Source organism: Solea senegalensis, linkage group LG5, assembly GCF_019176455.1.
Source record: "Solea senegalensis isolate Sse05_10M linkage group LG5, IFAPA_SoseM_1, whole genome shotgun sequence".
Taxonomy (NCBI): domain Eukaryota; kingdom Metazoa; phylum Chordata; class Actinopteri; order Pleuronectiformes; family Soleidae; genus Solea; species Solea senegalensis.
The window spans coordinates 12,515,268-12,543,148 of NC_058025.1; the positions used below are offsets into that span (position 1 = coordinate 12,515,268).

A 27,881-nucleotide genomic window follows, 5' to 3' on the forward strand; every position below is an offset into this window, starting at 1 on the left:
CAGACTGAATATTGCTTCACAACATAAGTGACAACATGCTATTAAAAAAAAATGAAACTTTTGTTATGAATTTGCCCTTTAGTTCTGCAAGTCTATAATTGTGTATTTAAATTACCTCTCTTTCTAACCACTGGTAGAGCTGGTAGCGCAGCTTCCCCCCATCGACTTCATACCCTGTTGACAGTGTCCGCAGCTCATTGGTCATAATCTTCAAGCAGGCAGTAAACTTCAGCTGGGCCACCAAGACGTCATCAGACGGTGCAATGAAGTCGTTGCTGTTCTCGCTGTCGTCTTCCATCACTGTCTCCATTAGTGGTGACATGGCATCCTGCGTGTCTTGGAACACGCTGCTGCTGTCTGCAATTATACCAGTCTTAGCATTTTTAATTTCTTCTTCGCTCTCCTCCTCGTCTTCGTCTTTGTCACTGTCCCACTTCAGCTCTAGGGGCTCATCTGGAATTGTCAGTGAAGGCTGGCTCCAGTCGAAACTTAACAACGAATCTGATTTACTGATTGACAAGCTGTTCCCATCGGACTCGTAGCCGTTCAGACATGGCTGAGACCAGTCTGGGTCTGAGGTTTGTCCTTCCTTACTCCCAACACTGAGTTCAGCGGAGATTCCTGTATCCTCCTGATTCTGGAGTCGTGAATGCCTATGAACTTTGGGCATTTTGGAGAGGATTTCAAGTGCTAGCATGGGGCAGCCAGCTTGTAGGTGGGCATATGCAGCTGTGAAAAACAGCCTCCTCTCCTCCAGGCTAATGGAGTCAGCCCTTCGACCCTCAGCAGTCAAACTAACTTTAGCATTGTCGGAAGAGCAAAAATGGCGGCGAAGGAGAAGTGGGTGGGTACGGAGGTAGATGTAAAAGTTGAAAACTTCAGGGTTACTTGTAGACACAAAAGAGGAACCTGTCCACGAGAAAAAAAAAACATAAATAGGAGCTGATGGACAAAAAGGTAAGTTATATGCCCAAAGAATCCAGGTATAAACAATGTCAAATTACTAATAACACCAGCACATAATCTATCATAGAAACACTTGAGTCAGCGTTGACTTTTTCTGTTGATATAATACACTTGCTTTTGAGAGCATAATTTACGAAACACATGCAGCACAGGCATGTCGACCTGGGACTGCTACTGCTCTTCATTTAATAAAGTTTGTTTTATGTTCAGTTAATCTACTCTTAAGGAAAGTCTTACTGGACACAGAACACCAGCTAATTTAGGAAAATATGCAATACCTTGTGCAATTTCATATACTTAAGACCAAAAATAGTTGCACAGCTGAGCCATTTTGTAAGAGCAGAGGATTCAAACTTTGCAGCATCAAATTACAGTGAGGAAACTCTCACGGAACACAAAAGGTTATAAATTAAAACATTTCCTAAAAAGATGAAATATCAATAAAAACAAGAAGTCAGAGTATGTAGATATGATCAATACTTGACTTATTTAAATACATTTTAAACAGTAGCAGTAACAAAATAGTGAATTTTGACTAAAATGATCACTTGTTTTTGATTACTGGCGTCATATTATGCCAATTTTAATGTGTAACAATAGGCTGTGCAGCCTTGACTAAAATTGTGAGACAGTAAACCAAATAAAGTGTAAACATAAGTACTGTACACAAGGTGTCCTATTTTCATTTTGCACATTGGTAGATAAATAAAAGTATCACTGCAGATTTACCAGCTTCACATTTGCTCTCAGGGGTCCCAGAGCTGTTTCTGTTGGTGCCATGCTCAAGAAGAGTGTCCAATGCTTTACTGTAGTCCTCCAGGACCCAGTAAGCCATGCTGCGCAAGAACGAGTCCTGGTGGGCTTGAATCTAAAATATACAGAGAATTTTAATTAATCATTCTGGTTTCTGCAGTTCATTATTCATCAAATCCCTGAGTCAGCAACAGTTAGCAACTTGGAGAAATAGTGTATCTAACAAAATAAAAACAATAGTTCATGGATGCTGTGACATATACTGTACAATATCTTATGTACCTGTTTGTCTTGACCCAGAATGTGTCTCTGAAGGATCTTTTTGTAGGTGGATCCCGTCTCAAATTCAGACTCGTACAATCTGGAGATGACCAGAGCCAGCTGCAGGTCATGCAGTTTCTCTAAACACACCTGAGGGAGAAGGAAATTAAGTCAGTTATTGTTTGAAAAAGGAGTCTCTGAGCCCTTCACAGGGCAGAATGAGGTGAGACAAACAGCAGAAATAGCAATTTTGCTTAAAATCTGGTACAACGCATCTCGAAAAAGGGTAACGGTCTATTGTGCGCGGTCCGTCTCTAATTAATAGACATGAGAACGCCAAACATTCTGAACACAATATAATGAGACAGAACTCGGCCAGAATGATATTGGGTAAAATTGCAATTTTCAGACACATATTGCAATAGCCATTTGATTTGCTATATCACTTTTTTGAGTTGACATTCAGTTCAATATTCACTGTGTATGGATTTAAAATGTGATTACCACATGCCAATTTATTATAAATGCAATGTTTCAAATAGCATTTTTGAGTTGAAAACAATAAATTGTTAAGTCCTAGATATAACATAACAATCTTATCAAGTCAGTAGTTTCTTATTTGTAAATTTGTTTAAAAAACATTTAAAAATAAAAGCCTGCGCTTTAGTGAATATAGTTGGAGTATAGTAAGTTGTGAGAAGAATTTAAATGAGACTGCCTCACAGTCACAGAGACTAAACAAAGTCAATGATAGCCCCTTGCCTGGGTGATGCTCATTTCCATAAAATGCAGAGAGAAGCTCCAGTTACTCATGCTGATGAAATAATGTGACCCACTGCTTCAGGGATTTTCCTCAACCAAAATAACCTTGACAAAGTGGTTAAGTAAAGAAGACAACCAGAAGCTGTCCATTTGATAAGTGAGTAGAGATAGAGCTGTATATATTTGTAACACATGATGTTTAACAAAATACATTTTTATGGTATAATGGTTGTTAAGTTAAGAGCTTCGACTTGTGATTCCTTAAAAAAACAAACAAACAAAAAAAACAGAGAGTGCTGGTTTATGAATGGAAGTAATTAAGAAGAATTTTATAAGAACAGAGGATTTACAATTCATCCTTCAGTGAATTGTGCTAAAGCCTCCTGACAAACGCACTTCCTGCATCCAGGAGTGTGCAAATCTCTGAGATGCTCATTGTGACATCGGAGGGTGTAAATGAGGCTCTGGGAAGAGCACATCTGTACACTCATTGTCATCTCAGTGCAGCCATCATGTAACAAGGGCATCAATCGTACATCGGTTGCACCAGGTAAGCAACCAAGCAAGGTATATAGCAATAGTTGAAAATAGTGCAAAATGCTCAGTTTTCCCCTAGTGTTAACACTCTGCCCATAACACAAGTTATGCATGACCTTTTTTTTTTGTTGGAATTACCACAAAAAGAAAGAATGTCATCCTTGGGTCATAATCTACATGATTGTGCACAATTCTGAGGGCAACAGCTTTGTTTTATGTTAAGGTATTTTAATAATACAAAGGACGCTACACAATGATTTTAACTGGTCATAAGATATGTTCTTTTGAATATGTTTTTTATGCTTGCATACTGGGGAGCTCTCTCTAATAAGTTTACTGCAAACTCCCCCCAGCCTAGAAGATTTATTTCTTATTGCTGGCTTTCAACTCTGGTTGAGAATGATATTTGGGCTTTTATTGTACACGTTTAGCTTTTTTTAAATTTACTTCATTTGAAATGTTAGTTGTTTATCTTAACAGATATTTTATTCCAAATTTAATTGTGGTTTATATTTGTATCTGTATTATTTGTACAACACTTTGGTGAGCGCAGGTTGTTGTGTTAATGTAACTAACTTTCCTTACTATATCAAACACATCCCTTTATTTTTGCACACACACCAATTAGTGATTGTGAGTTTCATACTACGTGAAAATGAGTACAACTTGTACTGACAGCAAGATCCCTATATAGAGTTCTGCCGAGTGCCAATTGCAGCTGAAGGAACATGGGTTTCTTGGAAACATTGTGTAATTTTTTTACTTGCCTCAACAGCATCCTTTAAGGACCCGGCAAGAAGAAAGAAGGCTGCAGAATGTAAGAACCGCTGCTTTCCCAAAAGTGAAAAAGCATTTTTCAATGCTGCTTTCCTCCACCTGTCCTCACTGAAGTTGTTGTGGAAGAAGTCAGTCATTTTGGCATTCTTCTGGGACCTGGAGAGAACAACAGAACTGTTGTCAGAGGCCTTTGATGATTTGACACATTATTTTATACGCTTCTTTTTAGGCAGGAGTAAATTGTGTGATGACGATGTGCAGTTGTATTTCATATGCAAAGTCATGACAGTTCTGATGCCTACCTGTACAATCCCCAGATCACTGCTTTCTTTTTCAGCGCAAGGTAGAATATAGCTGCATCCAGAGGATCATTGCTTCTTTGAAAAGAAGCCTTGGCAACCTAACAATAGAGGCGAAAAATATACATGCATCAACTCAGTATATAAAAAGCAGTAAATCTTCCTATCAAAGTTTTTAGAATGAATTATCTTTACTCATTAATAACTTTTTCCATGAAATAGAAACACCACATACATAAGGCACAGATTAAGCTTAAAAAAAAACCCTAATGACTGACCACCTCACCTTCTCAATACACCTGCGTAGCTTGTTGTTGCTGCGCAGCCACCAGCCCACACCCATGGAGCGCAGCTCAGGCCAGGTGGGCTCTCCCTTCTGTAGGGCAGGGAGCATATTCAACAGCTCCTCCTCAGCCTCAGAGTGAAAGGCCCAGGCATAGTGACATGTCGACAGGCCTATAGACAAAAAGAAGTACATGAGGAAAAGAGAACATGTCACAGTCAGCACAGATTAAGTCTTGAGTTCATTCAGTGCTAAAGCATTTTAAGAAAACAAAATAATTTTTAAGGGATATCTGTGAATTACAATCTTTGTGCTAGCTACTAAATGACCCCAATGAAAACAATTTGAAAACCTGAGCCTACTACCTTGCCGGAGCAGCTGTGCTCGGTGTGCTGGTGGCAGGGAGGTAGAGAGGAAGGTATGCAGTCTGACAGCCAGTAAGAACTTCAGACCACACTCATCCAGTGTCTCGCCACCTAGTAAATGAATGACATACAGCTTAAAACGTTTTTTTTTTAATTTTGCATTATGTAACTGCCTAATGTTTTCTATCAGTTTGAAGAGCTTATGCATTCTTTCTCCCAAAGTACCTTTGCTCTTGTCCTGGCTGTCATTGAGGTCTGTGCTTGTTGTAGCAATGGTGTCGGCCAACGCCATGAGAGACATCTGCTCCAGACGAGTTAGTCCTGGCAAACTCGAGTGAAGGAGGTGGCTGGACAGAACCTGTGCATGTTCTGGACCAAAGTATGTGGGACTGTACTGAGACAAGTCAATAACCTACAGACAAGGAACAAGACAGAATAATAAGTAAATGTACGGTACAGCTAGGGACATCATGAGTTCTGAATTGTTTATCATTTTAAAACAAAAATAAATCTAAAAGAAGGCTTAATATATGTATTATACATGTTGAAAATGTTGCTTTGAAGTCTCATGTATTAAACCAAGCAAAACACACAGACACCTACTTTGTTGCCCGTTTCCTCCTGATTATTGTTGAGAGGATCCAGATCCGCTATGCTGGGTGTATGAAAGAGCTCGTCATAAGCATCTGTTTGGCTGGAACCATGTCCACTGTCCCCACTTACACTGCCCACTTTATCTGTAAGGAAACACATGGTAGAACTAAATTACACAAGACATGTATTTCATAAAATAAAATCATTAGGAAGAAATATTTGCATATTCTAAGTCTCTCACACCTTGAGGAATAGTACTTTTCTGCTTAAAGTACTATTTCTCTGTTTTTCTTCGTGTACCCATTAAAAAGCACATTTTCGATGAAAGCCAAAATGACATACACTCTTCGGTTTTCACCCCTTTCAGCTCAACACTCTCCTTATTATATTTATCTCATCCACATGTTTAATCTCTATAAAGGTTAGTATAGTGATTCACAATCTCAAAACATGGCTACTAGAACTAATAGGTCCACTAATTTCTGAGATACAGAGACACCTACATTCAAATTGTTAAATAGTAAAGGGTATATTCATTTCAAGTTTGTACTTTTTGTATTTATGTGTCTTAAGCAAACATATTCAAATTATCTTGCAAAAAAAACCCAGAGATCTTTTATACATTTTCAGTTCTTGCCCATGTTTGTTACAACTGAAATAGTGTTCTATTGTTTTATTCATTTGTATACTGACCGTGTTTTGTTGATGTATCTTCATCAGCTGCCAGAAGAGCATAAAGAGGCAGGGGAGGGATGGAACTTATCTCAGTGTAGCCAGGGGTGGAGCTCTCAGCAATGCTGAACATTTTCGGATCCCTGGCTGTGCTGCCTCCAGCACCAATGGTTCGAGAGCGCACGCGCCTTTCTGGATTGGTGTTACTGTCTTTAAGTGGTACTATTTCCCCAGCAATGCATTTCACGAGGTGAGAGAGAATGGCTTTGGCACGGTGAACCTTAGTAAAGACAATTTATGTTACACATCAGCAACCACAACAAATGTCAGTTTTCTGGCAAAGTTATTATTTTATCTGGACAAGGATCTAATCATAATATAAAATCAAAACATAAATATAAAATACACAGTATGTAAATACAGTAGTTGACCATTTCTTTAACATACCTTCCCTAAATCCATGAGCTCCAGTAACTGTACAGGATGATACTGGGGAAGAGTGGGAAAGAGTTTGTGTGCTGCTTCAAAAAGTCCAGAATCTTCCATCTCTACAGGCGGGTCATAAGCTGTTCTCTTCCCGCGGAGTTTCTGAGCCAGACTCATCATCGACCTTGAAAATGCCTTTTTGGGAGGAGCTAGTGAAGCCCCAGGATTGAGCCCATCCTCCTGACTCTGTCTGACAGCTGAGACTATGGAGGAGACACTGCTGCCAATGTCTGTGTCTTGGGCGATGGCAGCACTGGCTTTAGGTGGTGTTGGAGGTTGCCACTGGGAGTAAACGTGCATCTCACAGTCCATCCCGACGACCAGGATGCCATCTCGTACCCAGGAAAGAGAGACTGGGATGGGTAATGAACCTTCAACAGAAGAGACCAGATCGACCGAACGAAGCAAAACTAGGCGAGACAAGCTCTGTTCCTTACTTGCATCAGATGACAGACACAGGTCTGGAGGCTTTCCAGCAAGGCGCCCATACATATAAATCTTTGTCCCAATACTGACAGTCAGAATATGTGACCCATCCTCTTGAGACACCCAGTCCAAATGAACCAGGCTCCTACTGGTGGAACCTGAGCAGTTCTCAATAGGTAAAGAAAAGTCCATGTTACTTGGACTACTGGCACTTCCACTTGTGCTGCTGCTAATGCCATAACTAGCCGTGGAATCTGTACTGTCGAGGACTATGGTCTGTTCTAAAATCCACTGTGACCCACCTGTGGATTCACACTGGAAAATGCCAATGTAAACCATGGGCTCTCTACTGTTTGCTTGGTTGGGGCTTAGAGTGGAATTTAGGCTATGTGGTAGAGTCAAGCTTGGGGCCAGGTGAGTGTTATAGGGCGAGGAAGCTTGTGCAGGAGAAGAAATCAACACTCCCTGATAGTTCAAATGAGGTGTGGATTTCAGATGTGCATTTGGTGTCTGCCTATAGGCAACTGCAAACCTTCCAGTGTGACAGCAGCTGACCTCAACGGGGCGACCTGGCACACTTATTTCACTGCTGCTGGGAAGCCTTTCCTCGACCAGGAGTGGCCACTCCTCCCACTGGTATGACAAACAATCTATACTGAAAGGCTCTGTCGCCACAACATTACACCTCCAGAAGCGCACCTTTCCATCGGAACAGGAAGTAGCAAGGAGATAAGGCACACGGCCAGCTGGCAGAGAACAAGATGCACTCAGGTGACCTAGGAGTGGAATGGCAATACACAATTAAGCACAGAATCCATCCCACATGTACAAAGCTTAGTGAACGTAAACTTAAACCTGTAGATTTTCTATTTGACTGTATGCTCTCATTGTCTCTTACCTGCTGAGGGCGTAACACTGATAATTTCTACCCCTTCTGGCAGGACCATCTCTTGGCTGTATAGTGTGTGTGTAGTGAGGTTGAGGCGACAAGCACTCTGCAAATTGGAAGTGCAGGTTTTACTCCTCTGAGTGACTGGAGAACTGAATGTGTCAAAGTCAAAGTGAGAGCTGTTCATAGGAGTTTCTGTCTTGGTCTCCTCTGAGGACATAAACAGGAAGAGGGAAATATTGTTTAGAGTATGCAAAGAAAGACTTTGTGATCAAAATATTATTATTTATATATACACATTACACTGTGACAGACATCATTTGAGTAAAATTGTCTGCCATTCATCATTTTGCTTAGGTATGAAACAAGACAATGGATAAAAATGAACTTGTGCTCAAGTCATGGTAAACAAATTCCAGTGAAAATACTTTTGCTTAAAGGGCTTACCCATAATAATGGGTTGAGCAGCAAGATGGAGATGCCACATGTGGAGGAGTGAGCGCCCTTTCGGTGTTACTTCCACCACTACCAGGAAAAATCGAGCCGAGAAGGTTGCCTCACTTGAGGCTACAAAGAAACAAAAACAGAGATACACAGAGATTAGATATTAATGAAATGAGAGTTTAAATGAGATGCAAATCAAACTTTAAAAGAGAAAATTTGAAAAACAAATGTATACCATCATGATGAAGATCAGGAGGGTCCTGTGTGCTCTCTGTTCTCTGACTGCCAAGGATCAGATCTTCCTCAAAGACATGTAGGAGCTGGGTCTCCTTCCCCTGCTGTATTGAACAACGGAAGCTACAATCAAACTACATCAGATGCAAACACACTGGCACAGACACAAGTTGTGACAATGATAGACAAACAAACATAGAAGGTGTCTGAGGGGAAGAGAGATGTTTTGCTGTGAACTAGTTTTGACCTTTCACAGTCATAATATTTCCTATATAGACTTTATTTTCAGCAGAAAAATAAGGTCTTTTTGTGCAAAACTTTTTTTTGAAGCAACATCTTATAAAGATATCATGGCTTCTAGAAAAACAAACAAGATTGGCTACAGAATGTGGATGTTTCCTCTGAGAAACAAGGAAACACTTATGCCTGTTAACCTTAACCTTAAATTTAAAGTAAACGTAAAGTAATCCTCATGTTGTCCATTACAGAAACAAATACCAAATGTGCCGCACAAAAATAGTTACTTAGGCATTAAAAACAAGGTCTATACATGGATTTCTATATATATTTATTTCGTTTTAATAAAAAAGAAAAATAGAGAAAATAAAAGCCTTGTCCTTAGAGAGACAGCAAGTTTAAATTATAATTATTAGGGATATGCTCATTTCGCTTCACTTACAAAGTCAGTTATGGCATCCAGCTCAATAATACACCCTGGTTTTGCAGTGGATTGCTGACTGATCATGTTGAATACCTCCCCAACATATTTCTAAGGAGAAAAAGACATTTCATGTTAGTATCAGCTTAAACATATAATTATGATGCCAATATATTTGACATAACCTAAAAACCTAAAAGCACTTTCAATGAGACAAATAACTTTTCAATGAAAAAAAAAAAAAGACAAATTATGAGTTCACAAAAACCTAATATTGGTAATTTCTTGCTGGATTCAACTCTGGGTTAGAGTGGTCACTGCCATTCCAATAATAATTTCTTGCTGGATTCAACTCTGGGTTAGAGTGGTCACTGCCATTCCAATAATCTTAATATTCCTTGTGCAATTCTGTAAGTGCATATGGGGAAAACCAATCACTGCAATGGTGACTGTATCCTGTATGAGAATCCCATTCGAGAACTTACCGATATCTCGGGGTTGGAGAGTTCACTCAAGAGTTTCTTAGCTTCTATAACAGCCTGATAGAGTCTGAGTGAGTGGCCATCACTTGCCACGAAGCAGGCGCTTGGGGAGTAACAGTATGCACCTAAGGATGGCAAGGGGGGAAAAAAAAAAAGGGATCATGTTTGTGATAACAATATTGAGATATAATAAATTAAATGAACAATTATAAAAGATATGCAGTGCAGACTATTTAAAGTCCAGCAAAGACTCGTACTAGAATATTTCAGTGTTTACTTGTATAGCTGAGTACTGATTAATTTGGTCATAGTTGGTTATTCAGAAAAAAATGAATTTTCTCTATAATACTAAAGCAGAATAACAGTTTGATAAAGAAAAGTATGATATGATAATGAAGTAATGAGAAATCCATCTTCTACTGCTTTATCTTCCACAAAATCACGGGGGAACTGTGCCGATCTCAGATGACATAGGGCGATAGGTGGGGTTCACTCTGGACAGGTCGCCAGTCCATTGCAGGGCCACTAATAGAGACAGACAACCATCTAATCTCTCACTCACTCACACCTGCGGTCTATTTAGAGTGTCCAATTCCCATGTTTTTGGACTGTGGGAGAAAGCCGGAGAACCCGGAGAAAACCCATGCACACACAGGGAGTTAATGAGAAACCTCCCATGCAAAATGTAATTATATTTTTCTTACCTAAACAGCTGCTGGGAATGAGTGTGGGCAACCAGGCTACATTAGCAAATGCTGACGCGTGGAGAGAATTGATCCTGGCTAGCTCTGAGACCCCGCCTGACAAAGACAGAGGGCCAACAGGGTCCACTCTCCATAGAATCAGCTCACTGTAGATTGCATTAGGATCTTGGGAAACCACACCTAGGGACGCCCGGCTGGCTCGTGAACTCCGGGGCAGAGAGAAACCAGAAGAGCAGGCCTCTGGGGGAGCCAGAATGTTGTCTACCTCTGGTGTCCTTAAAGCATTGTGGTGTGACGTGGTGAGGAGGAGAGGGAGTAATGAGTGACAGGCCAGGTCATTGAGGTGGAAGCGGTGGCCACAGTACCGTGACTTATGAGAGACACTGAGGACAGTGGAGAAAGCAGAGTCCTCTGCGAAACTGACTGCCCACTGGTTCAGAGAACCATCGGCGTGTTTGGAGATCATAAGCACGTTTGGGGTGAAAATGCTTAGTCGAAGACTACTGCTGGGTGTAGCTTTTCCTTGGTCTCTGTAGCTTATTAAAGCAGATTTAGTTTGAGGCAATGTGGTCCCAGGTGGTCGTTGTCTGCCATGTTGGATAGCTAGATCCACATTCTTGTTGCAGGCATACAAAACAACACTGTGGCTCAAGGAGATTGCATCGCCTGCAGGAAATGCCACAGGTAAACGGGACACAAAAGACACCTGAGAGGAAGAGAGACATTAGAGTAGTAAAATGTAAAACAAACAAACAATAAATAAAACTAGAGCTCTATTAGTTTATAGATTAGTGGGACTCAAATAAAAGGGTTAATTAAATATGAAACTGCATAACATAGATGGCAATGACAATCATGAACCCATTTTATTTATTTATTTATGTTTTTAAAAGTTTGACTCAAAATAAAGGGCTGAATTGATGTTGATTTACATTCTGAAGCTGAGCAGCAAGTGATGTTTTGACATTGACAAAGACCCCCCCTCAAAAAAACACTTGAAACTTGAAAATGTGGTTGCAAGTCATTCAAAAGAGTGAACCCAAAAGTCTATTTCGTTTACACTGATAATTAAATAATAAAATGAAAATATAACTGACAATTGTTTGACCAAGAAATGCAGAGATGCAGATGTGTTATGGCATATGACAATCCATAAAAATGAATGAAAAATACATTACTATAAAGGGTTATGCTTGTTAATGTAACTTAATCATAAATTAAGTAGCCATTAATACATTGTTTTACATAAATATGAATGTACCTGAGCTTGTCTGAACATTCCCGGTTGGTATTCATCCAACCAGTCAACATTCCAGACCAACAGAGAGCCGTCCATGGGATGGATGCTGAACAACATATCTGCCCCTTTATTCCACTCTTCTAGCAGCACATCCACCTCATGCTCCACTGCTGCAACTGGAAGCTCCACAGCCTCTGGTCCTTGGGGATCACTTGGCCTGCTACCATGATCCTCTTCATCAGAGTACTCCTCATCCTCAGGCTCTGAAAGAGAATTCATAAAGTGCCTCGATGTGAATTCTTCTTTTTCATATGCACACCCTTTTAAATAAAAATTTGATCCAAATGTTTTCCTATACCTTCATTGGAGCATTCATTGCGTTGCTCCAAGCTGCCTCGGAGCTGCTGCAGAAAGACTTCCATAGCCAAAGTGAAATGAAGCTCTTTGTTGTTGAGCCAGTGGACAGTAAAAGGACCTCCAGGTTCCTCATCATCTGATGCAGTCAGAGAGGAGATTGAGGGCAGCAGAGGAATGTCTGACGAACACAAAATATCAATAAGTGATAAGGCATTACAACGTTTAACAAAGAGGGTTGAGAATAACAGAAATGTACATAACATTAGACTAGGGGCATGCTGGATAACCAGAAAACTGCTGGAGCAAATTTACATTTATGAATAAGAGCGTGGGTTGAAATATGCTAAAATATAATTCAAGCGTACAAATATGACCCTACAGTTCTGTCCTGATTCAGGTCAAACTTAAGTTTAAGCTACCCCACAAAAAACAGATAAACAAAATGAAAATTTACTGAGAACAACTTTTAGTGAGGTTAAAAGGTCACTGGAACTTGAACGGACCACAGGTGACGTATAAAATCTGCAGAATGTTTGCTGAAAAAAATAAAAATATTCAAGCCATGTGACCAACTGATGACCAACAACTGATTATTGGCCACTCTCTCTATGCAGCCTCTATGGACTATGAATAACTAATAGCTTTTTCTTTAAGAAGTGCAGCTTAAATAGATCACTAAATGTAATCAAATCTGTTTCAACGATCAACAACTAGATTAAAAAAGTTATGTTTTCAAGTCTAACCTGTAGCTGGGTTGATGCTGGCAGCTATGTGGAAGTGGCAGAGGGCGTTGGCAAGAGGTATGTTGCTGCTACATTTTTTGTGATGGTAATGGCGGCTCTGATGCTGAGGCAGGCACTCAGTCTGGGAAAGCTTGGGCACATCCTGATTTATAGAGAAGTGCCATGGTTCTTGAAAATTAAACTGTCAAAAATAAAACACAATGAAAATGTACATTATTGAAATCAGACAATTATATAACTGTTTCTAATCCTGTAAGAATGATGGCTTGGGTCAATCAACATGCTTTCTTGTTCTTTGTACACATAATAGAGAAAAAACATTGTTCACCATTAATCATTTTTAAACTGTGGAAAAACTGTGAATTAATCAACTTGTATCTACTGACAAAGCTTCTCTGCGATGGTGAATTAGCGTTTCTCTTCAGGTGAAGTGACTTATTAGACTGCCAGGATGATCCACTCGCAGAAAAAGCATTTCTCATCTGTGATACTTAATAATTCCACACATCTAGCTTTTACAGGCTTTTCTTAAGGCAGAGAAGAGACATTTACAAATAAATTTTCCTATCTGCTCATGAGCCCTGGGCTCTGTTATTTGACAGTGAGGCCTGGTTATACATTGACTTTTAAATGCATATACAGTAGAAAAGTGGCCCACAGTGGCCAAACAATAAGGAGACTTATTCACTGATTTCATCCAAAGCCTTCCACAAAGCTTTAATAATATTAGAACAAATATTAGAAAAGATAAACTGGCAACTATAAAACGTACAATAAAGTTCCTTACTTCATGTGTTGTATTTCCTTGCACCTTCCCGTTGCAGGTGTGTTTTCTAGTAGGAGCAGCACATCTAGGTGCGTCATTGTGCTGGCCAGATGCATTGTTGTTGAGGAGCCCAGACATGAGGCCGTCACCCGGCAACAGTGTCTCTGCCCAGAGCCGACACACACTGTCCTTACAGCAGGTGAGCAGAACATTACACACCGCACCTCTTTTTGGAAGAATAAAAGGGAAGAGGAAAAATAATGGTTTAGTTAGAAGTCCACCAATAATTCCAACCCATAATTGTGTTAATTATCTAATATTGACCGTTTATCATCCAGTGATGTTGATAGATTTTCAATGTAGTGAGTCCCAGGAACCATTTGAAAGGTCCCCAATAAAATGACTATTTCTTGAGAAATTGTATTGTGATTAAGCACAGGTGGTAATGGTGTATTCTGTAGTGAGTATTCTGCCCCCCAAACCCCCAATCAGCCATGGATTTGAATGTGTCAGACAGAGGACGCACACCTATCAATATTCCTGATCATCTAAAAAGTAATGCCATATGTATTGATATGGTTCCTATCTGAGTGTTTGCAATTTAGAAGGACCAATCATACTTCACTTTGGGAAAATTTGGCTGCAAAAGTGGGACTGTGTAATTTTGCTCTGACAGTTTATATACCGTGGCATATATGTGCTGGTTTTCCTCCAAGAGAAGCCGGTAACAGAACGAGGGTGGGCCAGGTAGACAAAGGAGAAGGCCAGCTTTCCCTGGACACTGACACTGGGATCTGGAGGAATAAAAAGTCTCGAAACACCCGACTTCCACTTGCTGGTGCAGTACCAGACCTTTACTAAGCAGTCATCCTGTAAAAGAGACACAAATAGGCATATAATTGAAGGCATGGTGCAGAGTTATAGCCATTAGGTTGGAGAAGAGGGCAAGACAGTATTGTTTAGTTACTGACAATTAAAATTATGTCATTACCACAAGCTCTGTCATTGTAAATAAACAAAGAAACAGGGTAGTCTACAGGGTAGTTTGTATGCAAATTTGAACAGGTTTAGCCACCCCAGGTAAAAGATGCTTACCTGTCCAGCAGTAGCAAAGAAATCCCCATCAGGTGAAAACTTCATCAAACTGACTGGAGAGGCTGTCCTTAAGACAAAAAAGGAAAAAAAAAATACAGTAGCCTTTACAAAAATATGACTTCAGATCAATTAAAAAGCTGATAGCTGATGAATTTCTGTCATTGTTTCTTTTTCCACATTTCCTGCTCTCTCATGGACTGTTTATCTGCATGTTACTAATGCATGCTAAAACACAATTCTTCATCTCAGAAAAGTAAATAAGAAGGCTGAAAAGTTAAGCTAAATGTATCACCAATGGAACTAGCTGGTTTATAAATGTTCTATTTAGTAAAAAACAAAAAAACTGTTGATAACGTCAGGTAAGTGAGGTGAAGTAGACGTTTTGAATAAATAAAGTTCCTTCCTTTTTCAAATCTCCATGTTAAGGTCTTCATCAGTTCTTACTTGCTCTGCCAGATGCACCTCCAGGCACAATGAGAATCTATCATGGTCATTTCAGGCTGCTTTCCTCCTTCAGTTTCCTCTGTAAGTCCATCAGCATTAGCCCACAACTGAAGGCTACTAGAGCCTGTTAAGAGAGTGCTGCCTAGACACACAAACACATTCAATCTTACAGTATTATTGTCATAAAATTAAAAAATAATAATAACTTACCATTAATGCTTTTGAGTTACTTTTGGTAAGATATGTGACATTAAGAAACAAATTATATCTCAAAGTACCTGTGGGGTGCCATGCCAGGTTGCGTACTATTGAATGCAATACAAACTGACCAGTCTTCTGCCACTGGCAGTGAAACTTCTGCAAAGAAAGAAAAAGCAAAACATCATTTACTTTACTCAGTTCCACCATTATTTACAAGAGTGAGCTGCCAGTGAAGCTGCTTCCATGTGAGCAACTTGTGATCAGGCCACATGGACTGCAAGTGTGCTGGCAGGAGACTTCTACTATGAAAGAGATACTGAGCATTGTTCATTGTGTAAAAATGATTTAATTTCATTGTGTAAAAGAAATAGTGACTTCATGACTAGATTCAGTTAGAATATGTGTGTGTATTTCAAACATTTGTTCTTCCCTGGTAAAACTAATAGGATTAGAGGGAAAATATTCCAATCTCTTTTAACTAACTACGAGTGCATTGCCTGAAAGAGAAATGTCTTGTTTGAATAACTGCGTGAACAGACAGTAATTAAAATAGAACATAGGTTACTTACAGTCGATGATGCATCCTTTTGACCTGGGTGCTGAACAGGCTCAAAGATGCACACAGTGCTTCCATAGGAAGCTGCAATCTGTCAACAGAGAAAAGGCATCAGATTACACATCAAGAAATACTTTCTGATTCACTGTGAAACCATGCATCATTACACATATATTTCTTGAAATGGAAAAAGATTTAAAATTCACTGCTTTAAATAACACACACAGATATAAAACATTGCAGTTATTGAATTTAATAAATGGAAGCCACACTGGGGAATACAACCATGGCATCGCTCAACAATTAATGAGCATAGTCCCTCAATAAACTAAAAATATATAGCCTGTATCAACCCAGTGTTGTTGCCTTGTCGACTGTATGCACAGACTACTGATAAGATGCTATAGTGCTCTCTATGGCAGCCACAGTCACAATGTTAGTGTGGGAATGGATGGATTACAATGGCAATTTAGACAAATAACAACCCTAGGTCTAAGTCTTGGATAAGAGCAGCTGTGTCTTTTGTGAGGTAAAGAATATGCCGACTGTCCGCGAGTGGATTCTTTGAATAAGTGAGCCACATACTCATGTGTAAAGGTGCAATGCTGCACTACATAGGTTTGTTTTGATTTGCTTACTACAGCAACTGATAACCACAAATTCTGAGGTAATCTAAATATGCCATTATTTTTACTGCACTCTAAAAAATAAACTTCTGTTCATGGCATTAAGCAAGGCAAATAACGGTAGTGTCCAACCAGATGGAAGACATAAAAGCCTGCTGCTGCATGTTGCTATGCTTCTGCAAATCTTCCATTTGCATAAATAAGTAATAAATAAATATTACAAAAAACTTTTCTTATTTCATTAAAACTATTTGTCTGTAGGTGAAATTTCAAAATAAAGGACAGTAGGTGGTTATTACACAGTATATACACAGTGCAGCCACTTACATTATGAGCTCAACAATACCTTGTAAACTAATAGCACTGTACTGTTCACAGTGTGGAGAAGGGCAAGAATACCAGCTGAGCACGTTTTAAGAAATGCTAAACCACGCTAGAGGCATGTGAGATTAGTTGTGGCCCAGCTCAATTGGATTAAATATCACATGAGGGTAGTGGCAAGAGATTGGGTGAATATAAACACCCCTCTCTGAATGAAATCAGCCCTGTCTGTTTTTTTCTGGATCTGGAAATAATGACTACTCATGGTAATATCTTTAGGAAGGACTTTCAAGTGTATGCAAATGTAGCAGCAACTCTATAACAATTGTAAAATCAAATGCAGAATTAGAGTAGCTGAGCGGAGCGGGCTCATTAATACCATGGACTGCTTTAGCTTCCGGTGAGGAAAAAAAACTAACAAATTAAAAACAAACTGCAGACTACCAGACTCCCCGGTCTGGAGACTTAACATTAACTGTAGTGCAGTTGGGATTTAGGGTCTTTATTTATACATAATTCCTCCAATTTCTGAATGATTTTGCCACAGATAAGACTGATTTGAATTGAAAAAGTTATGAAAGGCAGATATCAACCTTTCCATACCAAATACCATAAAAAATATTTCAAAGCTTCAATTTTAAACAGCAATTTGCAGTCCTGCCAAAACATAAATAATAAAAGAAATTAAACATGAAACGGACGCCGCACAAAGAGAGCAACTTGTCATTATCTCTGTCACACAGATGGAATTGGAAATTATAAATAACTAAATCATTTCACAAATCCATTTTCTCCTAGAAATCTACTTCAAATGCACATTAAAACATATCACACCAGATCTGTTGTTTGTGCCAATACTCAAAACCAGAGCTCATAAAGGAGATATCTTCTTGTGTATCACTACATGCTTTACTTGTTAATGCTTCCTTCACTTAGAGTTGATGACTGGAAGCTCAAGTTTTTTACAGTGCCTTTGACGTTGCCAACAAATGATTTTCTGAAAACATTAAGCTGCCAACATTTAATTAGAGCAATGCAGAGCTTGTACTTTGCACACCAGTCACAGTACACTTAAAAGTGTTAAAAAGAACAAAGAAAGAAAACGTGTATAGGATTCTTAAGATGAGCATGATATTGGCAAACCCCTGAATAAAGTTCTTCTGCCACACATGTAGCCATGTAAACATGTAATTGTGCTTCACGGTACAAAAACAAACTTTTATGCCCCTTTTTTTGTAATTTGGGTCATACTGGTTTGTTTTTCATGATGACTGTACAGTGTAATAATGTTGCATTATATTGCTTAAATTCTGAAATACAATTTCATAGCACAACACTGTCTTGCATCAAGAGCTTTATCTTCTATTGACTCATAGTACAATAATTGTGATTCAGTTTACATTACATGTGATTACTTATACATAATAAATAATGGTGTGTTGCAGTTGTAGTTGGAACTTGGAATTTCTCAAGCCAAGGTTTGAAATGAAAACTCCCCTCAGGTAAGATTTCCAAGTCAGTAAGTCACAGCAAACTTAATTTATTGTTTATTGTACTTCTGTCTTATTTGTTTCCCATTAAGTCAGTTGTATGCATAATACTCTTAAGTGTGCTCCAGGTGGAGTGTATATATTGGTTTATAAGTTGTCTATAGTCCTGTGAGTATCCATGTTTTTTTTCTGATTGCTCAACTGAAACACTGTCAACTCAGAGGTGACATCACTCCCAATTCCAACTTCCAAAGTAAATTCAATGCACCAATAATCTAATTTGTTTAACACAAAATAAATATGAATTTAAACTGTAATACAATGGTGTCTGTATTCAATAAAACTGTGGCATTTCAGCAACATACCAGATTGACCTCATGGGCTCTTACCTGTCCACCCTGCAGTGAGCAGTCGACACAGCCAACCTGGATATTGCCATGCTTGGCCCCTGGGATGATCTGCAGTCGCTCAAAGTCACTTCCCAAAATAACCACGTCGCAACCTGACGCATAGGCCTATGTCAGAGGACAAAGAAAAGAGTAGAGAGAATAGATTAAGATGACACTCTGCTCAATCCAGAGAGAATTGCATGAAGGGTCACACTTGAATTGCACTTTTGCTCTGCCATCATGTGACACCTCTGAAGAGAAAGCAGCAAGATTTAAATTATACACTCTATTTCCATAGCGCTCAGATGGAGCTCTTCACATGAGCTATGATGCACTGTGACTGTGACTCTTTTACAAGAGGACAGAGAGAAGGACATAGTTCTGCTATTGATCCAGTCACTGAATAGCTCAGGTCCTTGTGACAAATGCTATCAGAGGTACTGCCTTTCTGAATTCAAGACATGAAATAAAGTCTTAATCTTAAACAAAGAGTGCTTTCATCCTGTTGTTAATCACTTCATTTATACAGTTAATATGACAAAACAATCTTTCATTCTTAATTCCATTAGGCAATGCTTGAGTAACCCCATTGTATCATTGCTATCTAGCCAGTCAGTTGTTTCTAAAACTGGTCGATTTTAAAAATTACAAATAATAACAAGTATTTTTGTTTAAACCTGGCCTAAGTTGTTATTTCTCTCCATCACTGTCTTTGAGAGAAAAATAGTGTGGGTGTTGTGACGAAGCCGGTAAAGCAATCTTTGACCAACACAAACACAATACTTTTGCATTATAATACAGACAAAAAAAAACATGATTTTGGTCTAGAGAGATGAGCTACACAGAAAAGAAGATTAATAATTCAGCCCTGTAAATTGTTTTTGTTCAAACCAGGGTAAACACAGCTAATGAGGTGTTTGTTTGTTATTGCTGAAAACAATCCTTGAAACAGAAAAGCTGTTCCTTGTTTCATAGACAGAACAACTGCTCAAACTCTTGTGCAACAAGGTATTTTTTAAGAAATTGTCCTGTGTTGTGTGGTACCACTTGTATGACATCTTTTACTGAATACTATCTGAAATGGGACAGAAAAAGAGAACATGTATAAATAAAAATGTATGATGACCAAAATTCATTGATGTGATTCATTTGGTACTTCCTACAATGACACATCGTAATGTCTGGTGTGACAAAGGAACATAAGGAAGGCTACTGTCCTTATAAACTTCTATTTTGAGTGTCACCAGACAACACAGGTTGCAACAGCATTGGCATCATTTTATATGACTGGTATCCTTTTTATTCAGCAATACTGAGTGCAGGGTCTAAAATGGGTGTATTGTCTTAGTGACCTATCGGTTTACCCACACCTCAAGATACAGAGCCCCTACATGTCAGGGAGGAAAATATTTCCAGAGCTTGACATATCTTACCGTAAATGGCACATTGTTGACACTCCCTACAGAGAAACAATTGTCTCCCGGGTTGACAGCCCCTGTGAGGACCTGATGGAGATTCATGACTTTTGATTATAGACCCGATGTGTGTCCTTTCTCAAAACACCCAACCACTCCAGGTGAGGTTCATGGGGAACCATGGGAAATTTGAGTTCATCTTGGTCTGAAGCCTGTAAATTCACTTTAGGGACTCTACAGACATGCTGTTTGGAAGAGAGGAAAGAAGAGACAAAAACAGAGACATGTAAGCAGAAACTTATTTTGCTAAGGCAAGCACAACTACTGACCCCTGCACATTAGTCCTCCCCGGTTTAGACCTAGTAACTGGTGCACACCTGGCATTAAAATGCTTCATGGGTGCATTCTCTAAGATCACATATAATCAGACCTCACTCCCCTCACACTATGTTATGTTTACATGCTATTTCTGTTCCAAAAGACCAAATTATGTTGTTTCACCAGCCTGCCTATACTGATGCATTTCTTGTCAGGGGTTTTGCTCTTGTGTGGTTGTGTGTGAGTCTCTTTGAGTGACAGTTTGAGAGAAAGAGAGACCAAAAGAAGGGCTGAGTGAATCAAAGCACGATTTATATTGTATAATTAATATATGACAAGTGTAAAAATCCAACATCCAACTGAAACTGCAGCGAGTCAGAGGACAGGGGAAGGCACTCTTTTTGTAGAATTTTGCAGTGTTCCTTAACTTTTACAGCAGTCCAAAACTGCATGAAATTAATCCCACAATGGGACACTGGCGGCCTATTTCTTAAATTAAAATTCCCGCCATTTCAAATATCAACATTTTAAAGATTAACACTATGGGCTCAGCAAGATCAATGACAACACTGTTAGTATAGATTTGGAAATGGAACAAGGGACTGTGAGCAGAAACTCGAAGTGAATCTGAGAGGTCCTAAAGTAATAGAAGCAGGTTGCGCTTTCAGGTGGGTAACATCAGATAAATCAAATGTATAATGTTATCAAAAAGGACGACCAACATAAATACCTGTTTGTCAATAGACGACATGCCATTGTTAAAAGGGGTGCAGCGTGGGTGTGTCTGGATTATCACCTGTAACCTGTTAACTCACATTGTGATGTGCTTTGTCTTGTCGAATATAAATAAATCAGTGAATATAAGTGATGATAATATTGGAGGAGCCATGTCCAAGTAAAAAGTAAACAAACAAACAAATCAAGATTATAAAATACTGGTATATCTGTTCACTATTTTCATCAATCTCCTAATTTCATTTCCACAATGAACAAATAAATAGCAAGGCAGCAATTAACATGTTATGCATGAATATCCACTTGTGTTTTTATACTTAACTGTTAATGTTACTGTAATGGGAATTATGTTAGAATAAAGAGGTAGATAATGGATGGATGGATGGATGGATGAAAGAGTAGTTAATATTTAGATGGCATCCGTTTTAAATCTACTACAATGTGAATACTGAACAGAAACTTTCATTGCAATTAGATATTTTCCCCCAAATCATTCAGTCCTGGTCTTTACTAATTAAAAACAATTATATTCTCAAGAATTGCTCATTACTGTAATATTCCACTTCTGTCAAGCAGTGTGACTGTCTTCATTCTGCGGTTCGATCGCATATTTATATTCTCTGAAAGTATATCCTTAGGCGTGCTATATAAAACAGTTGCATAGACATATAAGGTGATAAACAATGAGGGTTTTTTTGTACGGTCAATGAAGTCTCAATGGTTGTGTTTTGAGTGAAAACAGGCCCTGTACTTTTAAAGGTAGTTTAGAAACATGATCCATAAATAGGGCAGTGATAAAATCACGATCTTACTTCATAAACGGGGAGAAAAATAAGCCTCATCATCTCTGAACTGTGGCAACTCACGTGACAAAATGTTCATACGACAACGTATTAAAAGGTGACAACAAAGTAAAACATCAAAGTTGTGTCATTGGTTTGCATAAATATGTGTCTCCACATTAATAGAGACACCTCATATACATGACTGACCTGTTTTCGTGTCATGACGCTAACTTAGCCGTCAAGTTTAGCTAGTCAGCTGTACAGTCTACCGAAGACGCAGTGTCACATAAGCGATTGCGTTACTCACCGAGTTCTGCTTCCACGTCGAGTATCCCGTAGAAACAGTGTCAACGTTTTCTTCTGTCAGCTGCTCCTTCGTGGTGAACGTAGCTCCCAAACATTAGAGTTGACCAGTGCGGTCACCTCAGTTAGCTGCCATTAGCGCACACTAGCTTCTGTGGCTGTTTTAGCAAGCTTCTGAGCTAGAGCGCTAGCTGCACCAGCGGCTCACTGACGGCACATATTTAGTGCCCGGCGGCCTCTACCTGTCGATACGATTACTGGTTTACGTGTCAAAATGACAACCTCAAGGCAAGGGAGCCAACCACTACCCAAAGGTTAGCACAGTGGATGCTTCCAAAAGAGGAAGCTTTTACTTGTGGTAGAGAGATGTGTCATGAGAATTGCTGTTTCGTTGCAATGCATGATGGTCTTTGTAGTTGTGTTTGACAAGCTGAGTACATCACACAAAATAATAATAATAATAATATTTTTTTAAAGCACACACACAAGCAACACAACATTTGATCCAGATTATACTCTCATTAGTCCACATGCAGATGCATCTGCTTCAAGGTTCTATGTGTTTTGCAAAGGTCCTCTGCCTAACAATGTTGTAAATAGTGGTTACATAGTGACCTCAATCTGAATTGACCATAGGTGTGAGAGTGGATGGTTGTTGGTCTCTATATGTGGCTCTGTGATGGACTGCAGAACTGTCCAGGGTGTACCATAGCATAGCATAGTATACATATGATTTGAACATGAGTGAGAGTGTTGATGTCTCGGATGTACTTGAAGTCCTTTTGCCTTGCAAAAGAAGAACCGAAAGTAAAACACACAAAATAGAGAAAAAACAAAAACAAAACATTAATTGATTAGTGAAGCAATAATCTATCAAACTGAAGTGACTTCTCTTTTATGATTTAGACATAACTTACAGATTAACTATGCATGAGATAAACTTTTCTCATAAGAAAGTGGACTAGACAGAAAATGGATAAATTACTCTTTACTGTCATGGGAAGTAATGAAGAATGTCATTACTTTCACATCATTATTTTATAGTTTTTTCAGTGTCTTCCATTTTCTCTTTCCATCAGGGATCTCAAACTCAAATGACGTGGGGGGCCACTCAGTATCTGGTTTGGTTCAGTAGGAGGCCTGTGAAAAAGTGAAAAAAGGGTCAAACTTTTTGAGAAAAATGATATCGTAATAATAATAATAATTATGATGATATTTCACATAATTTCAAAATAAAAGTGTTTGTTTTGATATGGAACGATAACTAGCTCACCATTTTTTTATTATTAATAAAACAAAAACATACAGAAATAACTCATTATAACTTGATATTAAGTGGTGGGGCGCATGAGGTCTGCGGGCCGTGCATTTGAGACCTCTGCTTGCAGTGAACACTTCCCCAGTGAGCGAGGACGTCTTTCAACTGACCGTCCATTATCTAATGTTCAAATGATCAGAATACAGTAAACACAGAAATGTTCTGTTTCGTTTGAATTTGCCCTCTTTTTTGTGTCATTTTGTTTAATTCAAATGTAATCAAAATATTGGATTATGGCCATATGCAGTAGTATCACCCAACAATCTGGGTGATACTACTGCGTATTCTTGAACATGTTGCAGCTTTAATCCAACCTGAAGCAGAACAGTTTTGTTATCTTACAATTTTCCTGCTGAACTGGTGGTACTTTTATTTATTTTCAAATGCCCAAGTCTTTATAAAATGGCAGTAAAACACTAATGAGGACAATGAATGCTGAACTGCAGGAGGAGTTCCCTTTCACTATTGTCAAAAATGTGAGAAAAAGACAAGTAACAAAGCAAGACACATTTGTTGGCCAGGGGGTTCATCTTGCAGCAAGATAATGAATGTTGAACAACAACAGTGTCATGGTGAATTTGCACACGTTGAGTTTGTAAATCATCATTTAGACTAAAATTTGTTTAAATAGAATATTCTATCTATCCTCCAGGCCTCCAATTAAATTATAACACATTGAATTATGTAAATTTGAACAACAGCTGGAAAGCAGCAGGTGTTCAGAGACAGGCGGGATATTTTCAGAGGTCACCTGATTTCTTAATTTCCTTTACTCCATTTCCACACATCCTCCCAGCTCCACAAGGTTAAAAAAAAAAAAAACACTGCTGAAGGAGGTTCCTGAATGAGGACGGGGATTTGAAGGCTTCATACTCAAGCAAAGCATGTTGAAATAAATGGAACAGGCCCCTCTAAGTGAATAATAAAAATATCTGACATATTAGTGGCATCAGGGAAGGTCAGTGACATGTATTGTCTTGGCAGTTGGTGCTGGTGATGATGAAAGTGTTGACTTTCCAGTCAGAGAAGTAGGTCACAGCATTGTTAAGATGTTACTTCATAATTTAACTGTGATAAATATTACATTGCTTGTCAGTGTTGACATACAACAACGGCACAACCTATGGATTACTATTGGTTAAATGTGCTGTACGTTGACTAGATGTAACAAAAATTAAATAATATTCTTGCATTTCAAGTTTTCATTGACAAAATTCAGTAATTGGGGGTATAGATATTACTGTTCTTAAGTAAGAGTGAATTCTAAGCTCATCCAGCAGTGTTTACATTTGTCAAGAAGAGTTTCTTTCAGTGCAGGAACCTAACAAGAAAGAGAAACACACCCTTAGCTATTCACATGATCTTTTGTGAAACTAGAAAATAAAATAGTCATGTGGAATCACTGAATGACATTGTTGTGAAAATCATGCCAGAGGTCCCAAACTCATGATATGCAATCAATTCCATGTGGCCAGTCAATTAATGTTAAGTTATAATGAGTTATTATGCATCATTATGCATGTTATTTGCATCATCAATATGTTTATATTGTGAACTATAACAAAACAAACACTTTCATTTTGAAATGATGTGAAATATCATCATAAATATTACTATTTCAATGTCTTTTTCTAAAAAAGTTAGATTTTTTTTCCCACTTGGCCGGCCCCCTACTGACCAAACTAGATACGAGGCCCCCAGGTCATTTGCGTTTGAGACCCCTCGTTTAAGCTCTCATTTAAATTTTTAGATCTAATTTTACATATATATATGTATATATATACATATATATACACATATATATATATATGTAATATATAGTATATATATATATGTATGTAATGTACATGTATTTTTCCCATTCCGTATGCTATATTGTGTAATGTGTCTGCTGTCATTATTCAGCTTCTGTAATAAATGAAGTTTAGATGAAGAATGAGGTGGATGAATTGATTGATTATTCATCCACAATGATTTATTCTTTTATTATTATTTATTCGTTTCATTTTTTTCTTGAGCGTTACCTGCTTCTTATGAGTTTGGTCTCTCTTAGTTCGTAAGCAGGTGGGTTGGTGTTTGTGTATTTTCTGTGTGTTGTGTCCTAAAATGGAAAATGAAAAATAAAATATTGCAAAAAAGAATGTAGATGAAGTTGATCTTCTTTGGTGTCTTTAAAAAGGAAGAATATAAACCTGTTTTTCTTCATCTGACTTTGAGAAGAAAATATATATGGAAAGAACATTTAAAAAAAACCAAAAAAAAACAAAAACATGTTAACACATGAGGCACAAGAGGGCAGTATTGAAGCATAAAAAAAATCGTTGGTAGCATGGCAGCTCATCTTAACATCCAAGCGCTGCAATTTAACTTTTCCCTCTAAACTCGCTCTCGGCTGCTGTAATCCTGTGTGAGAGAGACGCTGCAAATGCAGCGTACACACTGGTCAAATCAGTTGGCACCACAAGCAGGAGTGGTTTGAACAATCACATAAAACATACTTTCAAATTACACCAACATAACATTTGATAATCATGTTTAGTTCTTACTCTGTATCACATGAACTGAGCCCCAGCTGCGTCGAAAGGTTGAATCAGTCTTTCCTGATGCATAATCCATGAGTTTGTATTTTTCCCATGAAATGTGAGTTGTCCCTTTGAAGTGCTTTGTGGTATTATTATACCATGGTTTGACGAGTAATAATGTTGATGTCTTGTATGAGCTGTAATTACTGGATCTGGAGGTAGGAGGGCAATGCCAACATGGGCTTGAAATTTGCAGCGTGGCCGTGCTTTGATGTTCCATAAGTGGGTGGGTGGGTGGGGGGCTGCAAGGAAAGGCGGCTTTTCCATTGGAGAAAATACACACAAGTCGCTGAACTTTGTCTGACTGACAGTGACATGTGTACCTAACCATAATGAAGTATAATGTCAAATAAAACAACTGTTCTTTTGTAGAGACGAGCCATTTAGCATTTGGCTTTAGTGATCACAGAATGATAAATAGTGTAATTGCAGGGTAATTATGTGGAGCCCTTTAAACACGGCTTTCATTTTGGTGTTTATATGTAAAACTGCACTGAGATGGATAATAGTCCGTGTTTGCACTCAGTAACTCAAACCAGCTGCATTGCACTGCATGATAATATTGTTTTTGTTAGTGCCATCTCTGGCAGACTTTCTGTGTGTTCCATCCACCAGCTCTTCCTTTCTGTGCAACATTTTCAACACTGACCTTCATCCGTGCGTAATTTGGTGACCCGAGTGACAGCGTCCTTGGCTGTGAATGTTGTTGAGTCAACTGGAGGTGTGTGTGTGTGTGTGTGTGGTAAGGCCCACGTACAACAGTGCATATATCCATCTGTGCGCGTGTACGTGAGCATGCGATGCATCATAACATGATGTGTCTCTGACTGTGTTTTTCTCACTATTAAGCAGCACAACTTCATCCTGCAGAGGTGATTGCGAAAAGGATGGGAACAGACATTTACCAACAGAGGAAGACGGGTTAGCAGGCAGGCGGCAGGATATCCCATCACATTAGGACTGCTGCTGCTGCTGCTGCGCCCACTTCCTGCGTCTCTTCCCAGCAGCCACATCTAGCAAGAGGTCAGGACAGGTCAAAGAGGCGCCTCCCTCCCTCATTATCCGTCCATCACCTGCTGCCTTCTCAGTGCTGACAACAGAACTTTCTTTTCTCTCCACTCTTGACACCAGCTTTAACTCCTTATGGCCCTCACCCCTTTTCTTTTTCTACTTTTCTGACACTGCCTTTATGATTTTCACCTTTTTTTCCCCTCTCCATCTGTTCCCCAGTCCCTTTCTAAGCCTTTTATTCATCTTTTTTTTCCTCCTTTGATAGCCCTGCATCACTTTCAATTTCCCTCTGTCATTTTCTCACCCAGCTACAGAGAACTCAGGGGTCCCTCTTTTTTAGACCTTTTGTTGCGTCTGCAGCTCATCTCTAGATTGCAACACAGATACAGCTCTCACAGACAGATGGAAGCTTGAACCAAACTCTTTTAGAAGAGCATCTCTGGTGAGTTTTCAGCAAGAGAGAGAAGGACGAGCTTTGTTCTGACAGACTGAGAGCACAGTCTACTGTGTGTGTCAAAAATACAGCTGAAATCTGGGGCAAGTGGTAATGCAATATAGATGTTATATCATGATAAATATTTTACTAAACACAAC

The 27,881-nt window shown here is 38.9% G+C and overlaps 1 protein-coding gene across 1 annotated transcript in view; it reads right to left on the reverse strand.

The window, feature by feature from the left end:
- The window catches only part of LOC122769441 (dmX-like protein 1), a 38,395-nt gene extending 15,614 nt beyond the window's left edge, over positions 1-22,781 (reverse strand). Inside the window, exons 1-29 of the mRNA XM_044025966.1 lie at positions 22,381-22,781; positions 20,254-20,480; positions 18,821-18,946; positions 16,008-16,085; positions 15,516-15,594; positions 15,238-15,379; positions 14,794-14,860; positions 14,384-14,568; positions 13,720-13,924; positions 12,933-13,113; positions 12,191-12,367; positions 11,854-12,095; positions 10,593-11,298; positions 9,892-10,013; positions 9,428-9,517; positions 8,750-8,852; positions 8,518-8,637; positions 8,080-8,280; positions 6,717-7,957; positions 6,291-6,549; positions 5,607-5,740; positions 5,229-5,415; positions 5,004-5,114; positions 4,642-4,811; positions 4,359-4,456; positions 4,047-4,212; positions 2,002-2,130; positions 1,696-1,834; positions 116-909 (exon numbers count right to left, since the gene is read on the reverse strand). Of these exons, the coding sequence (XP_043881901.1) occupies positions 116-909; positions 1,696-1,834; positions 2,002-2,130; positions 4,047-4,212; positions 4,359-4,456; positions 4,642-4,811; positions 5,004-5,114; positions 5,229-5,415; positions 5,607-5,740; positions 6,291-6,549; positions 6,717-7,957; positions 8,080-8,280; positions 8,518-8,637; positions 8,750-8,852; positions 9,428-9,517; positions 9,892-10,013; positions 10,593-11,298; positions 11,854-12,095; positions 12,191-12,367; positions 12,933-13,113; positions 13,720-13,924; positions 14,384-14,568; positions 14,794-14,860; positions 15,238-15,379; positions 15,516-15,594; positions 16,008-16,085; positions 18,821-18,946; positions 20,254-20,340 (6,339 nt within the window). The 5' untranslated portion in view covers positions 20,341-20,480; positions 22,381-22,781. The remainder of the gene's footprint in view (positions 1-115; positions 910-1,695; positions 1,835-2,001; positions 2,131-4,046; positions 4,213-4,358; positions 4,457-4,641; positions 4,812-5,003; positions 5,115-5,228; positions 5,416-5,606; positions 5,741-6,290; positions 6,550-6,716; positions 7,958-8,079; positions 8,281-8,517; positions 8,638-8,749; positions 8,853-9,427; positions 9,518-9,891; positions 10,014-10,592; positions 11,299-11,853; positions 12,096-12,190; positions 12,368-12,932; positions 13,114-13,719; positions 13,925-14,383; positions 14,569-14,793; positions 14,861-15,237; positions 15,380-15,515; positions 15,595-16,007; positions 16,086-18,820; positions 18,947-20,253; positions 20,481-22,380) is intronic.
- Positions 22,782-27,881: the final 5,100 nt, after the last annotated feature.